Source organism: Aotus nancymaae, unplaced genomic scaffold (genome assembly GCF_030222135.1).
Source record: "Aotus nancymaae isolate 86718 unplaced genomic scaffold, 86718_ANA_hifiasm-v0.15.2.pri h1tg000002l, whole genome shotgun sequence".
NCBI classification, from domain to species: Eukaryota; Metazoa; Chordata; class Mammalia; order Primates; family Aotidae; genus Aotus; species Aotus nancymaae.
Window position 1 is genome coordinate 17535043 of NW_026988413.1, and position 14665 is coordinate 17549707.

A 14665-nucleotide genomic window follows, 5' to 3' on the forward strand; every position below is an offset into this window, starting at 1 on the left:
ATTTGGCCTGGGCGCTGATGGGCCCTATCTTCCCTTATTCCATTTGTGAGCCTCCTCCTCAGCTCCTGGTCTTCAGTTTGGCTCCAGCTTGGCCTGTCCTTTCGTCCCCTCCTGCCTTCCGGCTTGGCTCTCTCTCTCTTTTTTTTTTCTTTTGCCTGAAATGGAGTCTTGCTCTGTTGCCAGGCTGGAGCGCAGTGGTGCAGTCTCGGCTCACTGCAACCTCCGCCTCTCGGTTCAAGTGATCCTTCGGCCTCAGCCTCCCGAGTAGCTGGGACTAGAGGCATATGCCACCACGCTGGGCTAATTTTTGTATTTTTAGTAGAGATGGGGTTTCACCATGTTGGCCAGGATGGTCTCGATCTCTTGACCTTGTGATCCGCCCACCTCAGCCTCTCAAAGTGCTGGGATTACAGGCGTGAGCCACAGTGCCTGGCCTCCAGCGTGGCTCTTTTTTCTGGCTCACATCTGCCTCCTTCTGTGTAGCAGCTTCAAGTCAGACATCGGGAAGCCATAACTCCTTCCCAATCCCTGCCCTTTGGGCCTGACTCTTTCCTGGACCTCTGTAGCTTCCTCGAGCCAGGCCTGGCTTCATGGTCTACCCCAGACAGTGAAGGTGCACACACAATGTGTCTTTCTGTTGTGGTGGTTGTTCTCAACATTCCATTTCACTTGCTAACCCGGAGAGCGGGAGAAGCTGAACCATGACCCTATTTCATCTTATAAGTTTATAATGTGATATTAGCAAGTTATTAAAAATAAGTTTCACTTCCACAAACACAAAATCAATTGTCCTATGCATATCCCCTGGGCAACTAGACCCAATTTGTACTCACATGTTTCTTCTTAAAAAGGTCCACTTCTCTCAGAAGCTTCTCTTGGCAGTCGGGGTGGGTGGCCAGTAGGTAGGTGGCAAAAGAAAGTGTGTTGGTGATGATTTCATAGCCAGCGATGAGGAAGATGAAGGCCTGGCCCACAATCTCATCCACAGTCAAAGGCCTGGCCATGGCTCTGGGCTGGTGTTGCCAGGAAGGGTTCGGCTTGCACTCGGTAAAGGAGAAGATGTCTCTGACAATGTCAAAGTCTTGCACGTCCACGGGACTTGCAGAATGTCGGGCATCCAGGACCATTTGGAGGAAGTCTCTCCGCCTCTAAGGGACACAAGCAGAAAAATGCACATTTTGGCCTTGCAGTCAGTCATTAAGAGTGAGGCTTCTTGGAGAACAAAGGAGGAAGATACAGAGGTGTAGCTTTTGAAATGCTCAGTATGAACCAAGGTTCCTCACTGCTGTTATCTGGGATGGTGAGAACCTGGAAGCCACCTGAATGTCCCTCAGTATAGCACTGGTCAGGCAGATTCTGGGGCAGTGAAGAGCAGTGTAGGATGCTGCCCTGAGCAAGGCAGAGGCCATTCTATCCGGGCTGATTTGAAAGTCATTGAGCCACTTTGTTAAGTAAAACAAAGCAACACTTTGGGAGGCCGAGGCGAGAGGATCACAAGTCAGGAGTTCAAGACCAGCCTCGCCAACATAGTGAAACCCCATCTCTACTAAAAATGAACACACACAAAATTAGCTAGGCATGTTGGCGCATGCCTGTAGTCCTACCTACCTGGGAGGCTGAGGCAAGAGAAGAGCTTGAACCCGGGAGGTGGAGGTTGCAGTGAGCTATTGTACCACTGCACTCCAGCCTGGGTGACATAGCAAGACTCTGTCTTAAAATAAAAATAAAAAAATTAAAACCAAAGCAGGTCATGGAACAGTATGCACAGTGGCTCTCATTTCTGCAAAAACAGCAAATGTACTATATATATGATCATGTATATCTGTCTATGCATAGAGAATTTTTAGCAACGTCCCCACGCGACAGTTTACAATGAGCTGGAGGAGGTAGGAACATCAGAAGGGGGGCTTTTATTTTGTACTTTATACATTTTTGTACTGTTGGTTTGTGGTTAGTTTTCGAACAATAAAACAATGAAAACATCATATAGATTGAAAACCAAGCATGTGCTGTACTGCTCACTAATGTGCAACGTAGGGCTTGGATGGGCAGCCACAAGTTTTTCTCACATGGTAGAAAGTTAACAAAGGTGGAGGTGAGGGGAGGGGACTAGTTTGATGACACCTGTCTTCAAAGTCTCTAGGCTTTGCCTTCTATATCCGCTAGCCTTCATATCAGATCTTCACATTGCTTCCCTCTTTTTCTCCGTAATCCCCTGCCCCCATTTAAGTAGAGCTTTCTTCCCCCACCCTCTTTATCAGTCATTTGCATATTCTTTATATTTTCATTACTACTAATTGTAACAATAGGAGTGTTTCTAAACTGCTTCTGTGTTAACAGAGCCTATTCCTAGAATATCCTTCTTTGAAATGCTCTTTGATGTCATGAAGGATAACTGGCACATTTCTGTTTTCTGAAGTTTATGGGACTAAAATGGCAAAAGGAGAGTATCAGAACCACCAACAGGAAAATATTAGAATTTCATTCACAGCACTGTGCTAGTGGCAGCATTTTCTCAATTCATTGGCTTCTGAATTTCAATTGCATTCATAAACTATGCCACACACCTAAGCGTCTGATTCCATCTTTTAAGAGTTGTCGTTTCACGTGTGGTTGTTTTTTCTCCTCTGTAAGATTATAAGCAACTCCAGGGCGGGACTCCACCCTCAACACCATGCCTAGTTTTGTGCTGAGCGCATGTGAGGTGTGCAATCCATGATTCAACAGATAAAAACATAATGCAGTATGTGCATTGGAGGAAGGGTGTGTTGAGTTTGATGACAAGTGCATGCTATTTAGAGCAGGAGTCTTGGATGCTGACGCCTTTGCAGTTCTACTGCACCCCAGCCTTGTGATTTTGGACAGTGCCTACTGGGATCCTAGCAGTGCTCAAGGTGAAGGCTATGGGCGCCACAGACCTTGAGGCTAAGGAAGCAAGTCCTCAGCTTCCCATCAGCCTGCTGGGTTGTCATAGCTGAGAAAATGGTGAAGGATCGGGGGTAGTTGCTGGCCTCATTCCACCCAGGCCCTGCTCATTCTGATTTTCAAATGGCATCCTCAAGGGTTGGCTTTCCCCAGCTTCCATCCTGCTGCTTGGTCAACATCTGGGCGGCTGGTGTGGTCCCACTGCTGGCCCTGCTCCCATGGAGCAGAGCTGGGGCAGGGTCGGGCAAGATGGCACACAGGGGAAGTGAGCATCCTCTGCTCCCTCAGCTCTGGGACACCAGCACAGGACCCCAGAGCATGCCCAGACCTCTCAGCCAGTCCCTCTGAAACTCCTCAGGGTGTGATACCGTCATTCTGGTCCCTGAGGCTTGGCTATGGTTTTGCTGAGGTGGTGTAGGGGTAATGATGGGAAGGAGGGCACAGCCACGTCTACAACGGGTATTTTTTTTTTTTTTTTGAAAGGGAGTCTTGCTCTGTTTCCAGGCCGGAGTGCAGTGGCGCGATCTCAGCTCACTGCAACCTTCGCCTCCTAGGTTTAAACAATTGTCCTGCCTCAGCCTCCCGAGTAGCTGAGATTACAGGCATAAGCCATCATACCTGACTAATTTTTGTATTTTTAGTAGAGAGAGGGTTTCTCCATGTTGGTCAGGCTGGTTTCAAATTTCTGACTTAGTGATCCACCTGCCTCAGCCTCCCAAAGTGCTGGGATTACAGGCATGAGCCACTGCGCCTGGCTTACTCCAGGCATTTTTCTATGGGCAAAACTGCAGCCAGCATCCTTTCCTCTTATTCCAGCCCAGACAGGCTGCTAAAGGGCCGTCAGAGTCTTGCAGAAATCTGTCTTAACTTCCAGCTACAGAGGCCAGAGGAAAGGCCACTCTCTAGGGCCTGTGCGCTGGAGAGGAACATTAGTGTGGATGGGTTTCTTTTATTCACACTGCATCAGGGAGGCTATCTGAACACTGCCCATTGAGGATTGAAATGGTGCTGGTTTATGGTCCTATCCAAGAAAAATACGCACCCTGATAGATGTAGGTGTCTAATCCACCCATCGGCTAGAGCTTAGAAAAATATTTACCTTTTAACATCTGTGCCGCATTTTCACTGCGCAAACACACATCTGCTTGATGGAATGTATACAGACTTTAGATGGTTTTAAAGCAAGTTTTCTTAGTAACCGTATAGCTCTGTCTTGACATGGCCGTCCTGGATTTGTGGTTGGGAGGTTTTTCTCAGATCAACTCATTATTTGAAACAAATAGCACTAGAGTTTATAAAAGGAAAAGCTCTAGGCAATCCCAGTAATTGGATCTTTAATAACCTCTCACCTCTTAGTAAGTCATTCAGTGCAACAGTTTTAAAATTTTTAGCCTGATTCCACAGCCAGGCTAGGGGAGTGTGTGTGTGTGTGTGTGTGTGTGTGTGTGTGTGTGTATGTGACAACGCTCTCAAAGGGTGGCCCTTCGGAGCAATACTGAGGGTTGAAAATGGTTCTTTTTTGAGAAGCAGTTTCGCTCTTGTTGCCAAGGCTGGAGTGCAATGGCACGATCTCGGTTCACTGAAACCTCTGCCTCCCAGGTTCAAGCGATTCTCCTGCCTCAGCCTCCCAAGTAGCTGGGATCAGAGGCATGCACCACCACGCCAGGCTAATTTTCTATTTTTAGTAGAGATGGGGTTTCTCCATGTTTGTCAGGTTGGTCTCGAACTCCTGACCTCAGGTGATCTACCCACCTCAGCCTCCCAAGGTGCTAGGATTATGGGTGTGAGCCACCATGCCCAGCCAAAAATGGTTCTTTCTTTATCCCTCCTCCTTCTGGCTGCATCCTCACTCTGCTGAGAAGCATGAACCTGGATCAGAACGTTCTGTCCTTTTAGGCCTCAGAGCTGGGCCAGGGATACCAGTTAGCTGCCTTCATCCCACACCTCCAAGGGTATGTGAGCTGAGTTCACAGTGGTGTGGGCTGAGGGGCTGTGAGCTTGCATATACCTTCCCACACCTTCTGGATCTAGATACATTTGCTGCACAGTTCTCAGGGTGTGAAGCTGCACAGGACACGGTCGCTGCCCAAGGCGGCTCAGTGTATCAAGCCACTAATTGACCCCTGATTTCGTTCCAGGCCAATGCCTTAACAATTGGACCTCGCCAATTCCTCTGAGCTACCCACCCAGTCTTTGAAACAACCCTTTTAAACTTGCATCTTGCGCGGGTCAGCTAAGGAAAAGCCATTTCAGCCCTGTTTTTCCTTTTTAGTAACTTTCTTTAATGCCACAAGGCCCTTAAAGCACAGATTTACACATGCATACTCATATCCAGTATTGAAATGACCTTTCTTCCCACAGAAAACTCCTCTATTTTTAGCCAGGTTCAATCAACAAATATTTACTCGATTCCTACTATGTGCCAAGCATCGTGCAGATCCACAAGGAGGAAAGAACATGCTGGGTCTCACAGGAATCATGCTAAGGAGTCCAGCGGGCTCTCAACCACGAATTTTGTAGCAACATCCTCCATGCTGAGTGGGAGTGCGGGGTTGACTGACAGCTGCCGAACTGTCTAATAAGCATGCTGTTCATGCTGGAAAACTCCATCTTGCTGGGTTTTCAATATAAAGAATATGCTCATGAAAATTGCATGTGGGCACATTTACCTAGAAAATTCTTCTGGGCTGCTCTCACCTGTGCTTGGGGTGATGCTGGCACTAGAGAGTGAGTTTTGGGGGCGGCTTTAATTCTACCCGTCCGTGTCAGAGGACGTGCACATTGCTCTAGGCTTCTCCTCTCTGCCTCCCACCCTCCCTTTCTTGCCTGACCTTCCTCAACCTTCCTCTGTTCTCTCCACTGTCCCTGGAAGCCGTAAGTGGTGGACTGCTGAAGGACAGCATGGCGTGATGTGCGGCATTGGGAGGGAAGAGGAAGAACAGAGACAGTGATGCCGGAGACGGCTCCATTCCATTTCAAGGCTGTGTCCTATTAAAATACGTTACCTCTTCGGCAGCTTGCTGGTCCCGCAAGGCAATCACATTCCTAATGAGTTTGTTAAAAAAGCCATTCAGTTCATCTCGGTTCTTATTGGGCAAAATCCGGGCCAGTGGGACCATTATGGATGGAAATGATACTTGAAAGAGAAAAACAGAAGTGGCATTGAGAAGGGGGTGATAATAAACCAGGGCCATTAGACGCCTGTTCCCAGGAAGCAAACACAGGCCTGGAATCAGAATTGTTTGGAGTTCTGCCCTCCCCGCTGCACTTCTGCTTCTAAGAGCAGGGGTGATGTCTTGCTCCCTCTCGGTACTCCTCAACATTCCTGGCACATAGTAAGCACTCAATAAACATCTGTGCAATTAATTGAGTCTGCACTTCCATCTGGCCCTCTAGAGGTCAAGCTCATCCTTATAAATTAATGTTTCAGGTCCTGGGGATGAGAACCCAAGGTCTTTGTACTTCATCAAGAAAGAAAAGGATTACAGGCTGTTTCAAGCCTTAGCAAGTGGTAGAAGCTGATTTACTTTTTACAAACTTTCTAGTCATTTGAATTTTTTTGCTTCTGGATAACTGTCCCCAGTGACCTCCTGAATTGCTCCCAGGAGCTGCTGCTGTGGGTGCTTCCTTTGCCAGGCCCCACGTACAACATGGGCCCTTGCTGCCATGTGTTGGGGACTGGGCTGCCAGCATCAGGGATGCTTCGCCTCCCCTGGAGAGGGGTGCTGGCTGGGTTCACCTTCTTGGTTTCCATGTGGGTGCACCCTGCATTGGGCTCTACAGGAACTGGGCTGGGGAGAACAGCTCCAGACACACGCGCTTTCAGAATGCACGGGCCCATTTTCAAGAGCCAGAGCTCGAACCAACATGACACGGCAGCAAGAGGGCCCTGCAGAGGCAGAGAGGAGGAGTAGAAGGGATGGCGCAACAGAGCCACCTGCCCCATGGGCCTGGGCCGTGGTCGAGGCACAAGGGGCAGGCACAGCCTAGGCAGCCTCCAGGAGTGGCGGAAAGGGTGAAGGAAGAGACTGCTAGACACTCAGTGGCTCTGCCCATGATTTCAGGGCAGAGTTGGTGGGGGCAACAGAGGCTCCCACGGACATTGGCTCAGAAATGGGAATGAAACTGGTCAAGGAATGAATGGAATTTGCCAGCCCAGCAGAATGGCTAGAAATCATGGCAATAATCAGTAACAATCATAACACGTCAATGCTCCCATAAAAGCAAGAAGATACTAGAATTGACCAGAGGGCAAAACCTCACATCTACAATTAAAATAAAATGAAGAGACTGGTCCCTGTAGCAATGGGTAACCAACTACTTATCCACCACACAGGATTTCTATGTGCTGGGCTTCAAGTGGAGAGGTCTTTTGGAGAGGATTTTGGTGGAGGAAAGAAATATGCCCTAGGAAATGAAAGGCTTTGGGTTCCGGTCTCCGCTCAGCCTTTCTTGGTCTGTTTTGTCACCTGAGAAATGGGGACAAGAATATTTTTCTCATGGGGTGATTACCAGGACTAAGCGAGGCAGTGCACACCCAGTGCCTAACACGGTGTGTCCCCACTGTTCTCACCACGGAGGTGGGGCCACTTATTGCCAATGCCAGGGTTACATACAGCATTGGTAATAAGTGGCCCTAGGCGGGTGACAAGAGGAAACTGGTGGCTCCATAAGACAAAGCCTCTGCAGGAGAACACCCCAAGTCCCTTTCCCAGTGGCAGAGGCAGAGCCCCAAAAGCCGCCCCAGATGTCATGGGGTCTGTCCAATTTACTAGGGTCATTGCACCTCCCTGGGCTGCAGCCGCACTTACAGAGTAAAACCAGGATAGGTCTAGGGATGCAGAATTCGAAGAAACGCTTGCAGTGTTTCACAAAGGGATCCTCAGGGGTCTGCTGGGAGTCCACCGGGGTGCCGAAGGCGAGGCTGGCAACCACATCTGTGGTGTAACAGCAGTAGCACCTACAGCAGATGGGAACACAGGGATTTGAAAGGACTCTAGCAGGGGCTACTCGCGATGCCCCCTCCAGAGGATCTGCCTACACTGGCTCGCCTCGCCCTGCAGATGTGCGCAGCAGAGGAGCTTCTGCAGATCTGTGGTGAGGTGGAGGGAGAGGGGACACTCTGAGCAGCAACAGCAGAGCGCGAGAGGAGACACGAAGACCTGGCAGCCAGCTCGTCTAAACAAAGACCCGGGAGAGAAGGAGGGCACCGCCTCTTCCACCTTTGGGCTTCAGGCAGCCGTGGTCAACCAGAACACAGCCAAGTACTGAGAAGGACACTTTACATTTTCCTCTCTGGGAAGGAGAGCAGACAGGTGACCCAATGCCTAAATGCTTTACCCAAAGCTCTGCACAGTCCAGCTCAGGTCAGAATTTAATGATTAATTGATAGACATCAAATTGTCATTGATGGATTAACAACCTAATTATCTAGTTTTATTAACTTTGTCTCCCTCTTCCTCTTAATGATTTTATAGTTTTCTTAACAGCAACAAACAAAAAGCAAGAGCTCTTCACACTCAAATAAATACAGGACAAACTTTAAGGCAGGCTTCACGAACATCTGTATATTATTACTGAAAACACACACTGCACTTTAGAAACAAACAGAAGGAAACGTGTCTACCAGGAGCTCCAGAAAATTTAACCTCTTAGGCTATAGGAAAACTGTTCCCCAAAAGGCCATTTTAAACTCGAATTATTCCTTTTTGTTATCTTATAGGAGTAGTTAGATTAAATTCTTTTCCAAAAAGCTAAAAACTGGGCTATTAATATCTTTTTATAATTAAAAGGCCTATTTTTGTTCTCAATGTAGGCACACACTTAACTCCTCTTGTACGTAAGTTCATGAAGGAATACATGACATTTCCAGATGACTTTTTCAATTCTGAATGCTTTTATTGAAAACATTTCTACAATTGATTGCACATTTCCCTGGTAGAGTGAAAACAAGAATGAGACTACTGACTGATTTCATCTGATCTTGACGGTTGAAGACTTAAGGGTCTTAAGGGCTATTTACTTTGCTTTTATCGCTGATGAGGCCACCTTATTTTTAGGCAACTCACGCATCCTATAATAATCACAGAAAATGTGGATGAAAAGACTGTGCAAACTGGTGCAATACCAGTGTTGGTGATGATTATGTTATTATTTTATTAGCAATGATAATAATGAGTCCATTTCTGGCTGATTCACCATCCCACTTTATTTTTTATCTGCTGTAAGCCATGATTTGGCATAAAATGACTAAAGCAAAGGTGGCCAGTCTCTTGGCTTGCCTGGGCCACAATGGAAGAAGGAGAATTGTCCTGGGCCACACATAAAATACAGTAACACTAATGATAGCTGATGAGAAAAGGAAAATCGCAAAAAAACTCACAATGTTTTAAGAAAGTTTACAAATTTGTGTTGGACCGCATTAACATTGCTCTAGGCTGCTTGTGGCCCACAGGCTGTGGGTTGGACAAGCTTAGACTAAAGGTATGTTTTTTTTTTTAATAAAAACCTTTTAGTTATAAAATGATGAAAAGCCAGATAATCAGTTATTTAAATTTGGTGTCCACCATTAAGTCATGGCTTCTGGGCTGAGGTGCAGCACAATTTTTCTTGACATGAAAATGCCTGAACCTTCTTCCCCCTGGGCCCTGTGCCTCCCAGGCCTGTCCTGCTTGTGCCTGGTTCTGTGGAGGTCAGAGGGTGGATCCATCCACAGATTCAACAGGCCACAGGTCCCCCAGCTGTGCTCACATTTCTTTCCCATGTGAAGTGGGTTTCTTTTCTTCTTATTAGTCCATCCATGCTTTTATGAGCTTCTAGTGTTTCCACAGTTTGCTAGTCCCAAGGTAATTGTCCAGCAATTATGGACAGTTACAAGAAGCAGTGATTCAAAAAATGCGATTTCTCATCTGTAATGCAGCAGCCTTACCTCTGGATGTCGAATGCGTCCCCAGAATCTCCATAGCGTTTTAAATGAGCCAGGAGAAGGTCACAGGCTTGGCTGATGAGGGGAGCCATCTGATAATGGATAACAAAGGTGTAATTAGGGCACCATGCCGGGAGTACACCTAAATTGGTTGCAGATGAAGAGGTTATATGTGGTGCTTTCTGGGAAAATGAACACTGTTTGGAAGATGTTTTTCACACGGCTAAGATTCAAGAGGAAGATCCTAAAATATTCATAAAATATTCATATTCACAAAATACAATAGCTTTAAACATCTATTTTAGCTCAAGCATTTTTTATCTTTGGAAACAAAAAAGAAGAACAGATTTACAGTGAATACAGTGAAATAATTATGAAAATGATCATTAAGTGCTTAGACAAACCTGAGAATCAGTACTCAGTTTCATGACATTTGGTTAGCATTAGTGAGTAAGTAGAGCCCAATCCATATGCACTATCTCTGGAATTAAGCCAAGTCTATGCTTGTTTGTTCCAATTGTATTTTAGATCTTTCACTACAATATTGAATCTCAGTATCCAAAGGAACCTAAGGTCATTCATTTCAACTTCTTATTTAACACATAAATTATTTATAGAGCATTTCTGATGGATGGTTATTCATTCGTGCTTAAGCCACTGAGCTTTCAAATACTGGGAAACCCTTGAGTTCAAGATGCCTCCTATGCCCACACAGAGTAATTGTTGGGTTTCTTTTTTTTAATAGGAAATTACTTTTATGATAGAAAATTTCTAACCTACACAGAAAGGTAGAATGGTATAATGAAGATTCACATAGATACCACTCAGCTTCAACAAATGGGTGGGTAGAATTCTTTGTGGAGCCTGCTGGGCACCCATGTGACCTTTTATTCTCTTTTGCATGATTAAAAGGCCAAGCTGAAAATATCGAGCAGAATTATTTTATTCGGTGCCCATTCTAGAATAGCATCATAGCTAAAGCAACGTGCTCTAATACATCGTTCTGAGCATTCCTCACAAAAGACATAAAATGTAACCTATGTTTAGATTTTGTGATTTTGACTCGAGAATATTGAGTTCTCGAGGTCAGGGAGATTTTAGTCTGGTTTTTTTTTTTTTTTCATTCTTATAATTCCAGCACCTAGAACAGCATCTGGCACATAGTAATTATTCGGTAAGTGAATGGACAAATAATTGAACTGTATTGATTATGTAATACCCACTCTTTCCTTTTAAAGTCTTGAGGCACTGGGAAAAGTTATAAAGTTAATCTACTTGTCAAAAGGTATGTTACTGTACTGAGGCAAAATCCGACTTCACCTAACAATCTTTTGCTGGTTTCATCTCTCTTCTCTTCTTTGTGACAGTGCACCCAACACTCAGACCACAAGTGCCTATCTGCTCCCCATCTTCTTGTAGACAACTGTTCCCCATCTGTTCCACAGGGGCTGAACCACATGGCTTGCACATGCCTCTCCTGCCTTACTGGTCTCTTCTTTATCAGGGTCACTCCTAAAGGTGGCCTCATAAGTGGATCACACTATTTCAGGTATGGATGGTATATGGTAAATGAATCACTTCCTGAGATCTGTACCCTATATGTCAATTGCAACACTGGGTTTACATTGACTTTTTTTAGAAGACAATGCAGGCAAATATTTGAGGTTCAGGTTAATGAAAACCGCATTCTTTTTCCATGAAGGATAACCATGGACAATTGCTATTTTGATTTTTTTAGGGCTCATTCATCAGAAAGGCTTTAGTTGCTGCTCTGCTATGTGTTCTGAGCAGAACGATCTCTTAACTTCTCTGGAATATTCTGATGGCTGAAGACATCTGGTAGAGTGGGCAGCTGGGCAGCCATTGGCGGGATGTTGGGAGGACATGCAATTTTATGGGACCCCTCCCCTCTGCAGCTTCCTCCGAGTCAGATCCACATGCTCTGGATGTAAGGAAAGAATTGTGTCACCGGGGGCCCAACTCCTCTGCTGAAGGAGTGGATCCTGTAGATTGAGGGTGAGGGGGTTCTGTAGATCAGAGCTGAATTGACTCCATGAAGGCTGCCATGTGGAGGCAGTAACCAAGGAAAGGACAGTAGCCTGGACAGCACTATGGACAGCTGAACAACAGCTCAAGGAGCAGACGTTCAGAGCGTAACACACCCAAGTGGGGAGATGATAGAGAATCTGAGACCCATGAGTCCCCTGTTGCCAAGGCTCATGGAGGGAGGGCCATTTTGGGAAAATGGATTTGCTGTTCATAAAGCCACAGGGCTTAGAGTGCTGGGGTGTTTGAACACTGTGGGAGAGCAAGAGATGCACTCGCTCATTAAAATCCCATCACTTGGCCAGGAGTGGTGGCTCATGTCTGTAATCCCAGCACTTTGGGAGGCCAAGGCAGGTGGATCACTTGAGGTCAGGAGTTTGAAACCAGCCTGGCCAGCAGAGTGAAACCCATCTCTACTAAAAATATAAAAATTAGCTGGGCGTGGTGGCAGGAGCCTGTAATCCCAGCTACTCAGGAGGCTAAGGCAGGAGAATCGATTGATCCTGGGAGGTGGAGGTTGCAGTAAGCCAAGATTGAACCACTGCATTCCAGCCTGGGTGACAGAGACTCTGTCAAAAAAAAAAAAAAAAAAAAAAAAAAAAAATCCTGTCACTCGCAATACTGGCTATTCTTTCTTCGTTCTATGCGAAATTTAGTAAGTGTGCCTTCTAAGCCTTCCTTCGGTTCATCGGTCTGTAGACAGGCCCAGGTGCTGCTGGTGTGGCCTTCCACTGGACAGCTATTTTAGGTAGCCATAGAATCATGCATCATCACTGTTTTTGGCTCTTGGCCTACCTGTACCTGAACCTAAGTAAATACTCAGCCAGGCACCACTTTACTGATGAGTCAGCTGGGGAAGACTGTCAAATGATTTGCAGCAACAGAAATGTGATTTACCTCATCTACTTACCTGGAAGTCAACTCAAAAAAGAAAAATAAGTATGACTATCTTGATTTATTCTTAGTATCTTTGTGTTGATGCTTGATGACTACTGCATGCTTTTTAAAATTATCACAAATCATCCATTTAATAATCCATCAGTACAAAAGGGCATATAAATGGGTCACTTAAAATGGCCTCTGGGCCCCAACTTCCAAGAAGTCTCAGGCTACCCTTAATGTTGGAGAAGTCACTAGAGTTTAAGCCACATTTTTATGACTAGTATGACTAGCTTTACTGGCTATCTTCCTTCAATTATCTTAATAAGTTCAGCGGTACAAGTGAACCCTAGTTTAACAAATTTCCTTTTAGATTTATTTCGGAGGAATAGTAGCATGATATATATATGTGTGTGTGCATATATATATATATGCAGACACACACTGTTTGAAAGAAAGTCTCTTTAGATATCAAGCTTGAAGCTTTCTTAACAGAACAAAAGAGATGCAACATAAAATGTGATTTACACACAACTCTTCAGATGCATGCCCTGTGTATAAAGAAGGGTCCCTCATTCTGAATCCAAACATATTCCTGGACAGTGCAAAAGGGAGCTCAGGCCAGCTGCCCACCATCAGGTCTTTTACGTGCTTTTGACTAGAATCCTTTGTTGCTGCCTGGCGTGACTGTAATTTTCTGCTATACTCTGCCTGCTGTCTGTTGAACTGAATGGATAATGACATTTTTATTTGGGTTAATGTGATATGAGATGGGGCATGTAATATGAAAAATGTTTTAAAAAGCAATGCAGAGAAAATATTATAAGACAGCGGAGCATAATCTGTGTGTTGGCCAATAGCCATCATTTCAGGTTTTCTTCTTTGCATTTTACACAGCAGTTATGGAATATTTACTTTTACATGAGTTGCATACAAACAAAAGCTCTCTTTGATGGGCTTGCATAATCTTTATACAATCCACAAACCCTGCAGTTCTCCTAGATTTCTGAACAAGCAGGCAAACGTGGCATGTGCGCACACACACACAGATGAATACACAATGCTATTATCACTCAGATCTTACTAAAAGACTCATTTGTTTGTTACATTTCATCTTCTTCACGGGATAATGAATGATTTTTATTTTTGTTTTATTCCAAATTTTTCACAATGCACATGTATTACACTTATAATCAGATAAAATATTAATGTTATTAGGTTTTTAAAAAGTGACTTATTACAAAAAAGAAAAGGAAACAAAACAAAAGTGATTTATTGGTATTCTTACAGACTGAATGTTTGGGTCACTTTGAAATTCATACATTGAAGCCCCAACTCCCAGTGGAGCTGTATTTGGAGATGGGGCTTCTAAGGAAGTAATTTAGGTTAAATAAAGTCACAAGGATGGGGCCCTGATCCAACAGCATTGGTGTCCTTATAAGAAGAGACACAAGAGCACTTGTGCTTATTCTCTCTCTCTCCCTGTCTATCTCTCTCATGCACAAAGAACAGGTCTTATGAGCACACAGCAAGATGGTGGCTACCTACAAATCAGAAAGGCCTCACTGGAAACCAACAACGCTGGTATCCAGACTCCAAAACTGTGGGAAAATACATGTCTGGGATGGGCACAGTGGCTCATGCCTGTAATCCCAGCACTTTGGGAGGCCAAGGCAGGTGGATCACTTGAGGTCAGGAGTTCAAGACCAGCCTGGCCAACATGGTGAAACCCGATCTCTACTAAAAATACAAAAACCCCACCTGGTGGCAGGTGCCTGTAATCCCAGCTACTTGGGAGTCTGAGGCAGAAGAATTGCTTGAACCTGGGAGGTGGAGATTGCAGTGAGCCGAGATCATGCCACTGCACTCCGGTATGGGCAACAGAGCAAG

General features: G+C 45.3%; 1 protein-coding gene across 2 annotated transcripts in view; it reads right to left on the reverse strand.

Annotated features, from left to right (window-relative positions):
- Nucleotides 1-14665, reverse strand: part of TBXAS1 (thromboxane A synthase 1) — a 182741-nt gene that overhangs the window by 58358 nt on the left and 109718 nt on the right. The window contains exons 6-10 of one of the 2 annotated variants that reach the window (XM_012447509.2): nucleotides 10631-10768; nucleotides 9854-9942; nucleotides 7737-7885; nucleotides 5931-6061; nucleotides 834-1148 (exon numbers count right to left, since the gene is read on the reverse strand). In XM_012447509.2, coding sequence (XP_012302932.2) covers nucleotides 834-1148; nucleotides 5931-6061; nucleotides 7737-7885; nucleotides 9854-9942; nucleotides 10631-10768 — 822 coding nt within the window. The remainder of the gene's footprint in view (nucleotides 1-833; nucleotides 1149-5930; nucleotides 6062-7736; nucleotides 7886-9853; nucleotides 9943-10630; nucleotides 10769-14665) is intronic. The other variant, XM_012447508.2, reaches the window with a different exon arrangement.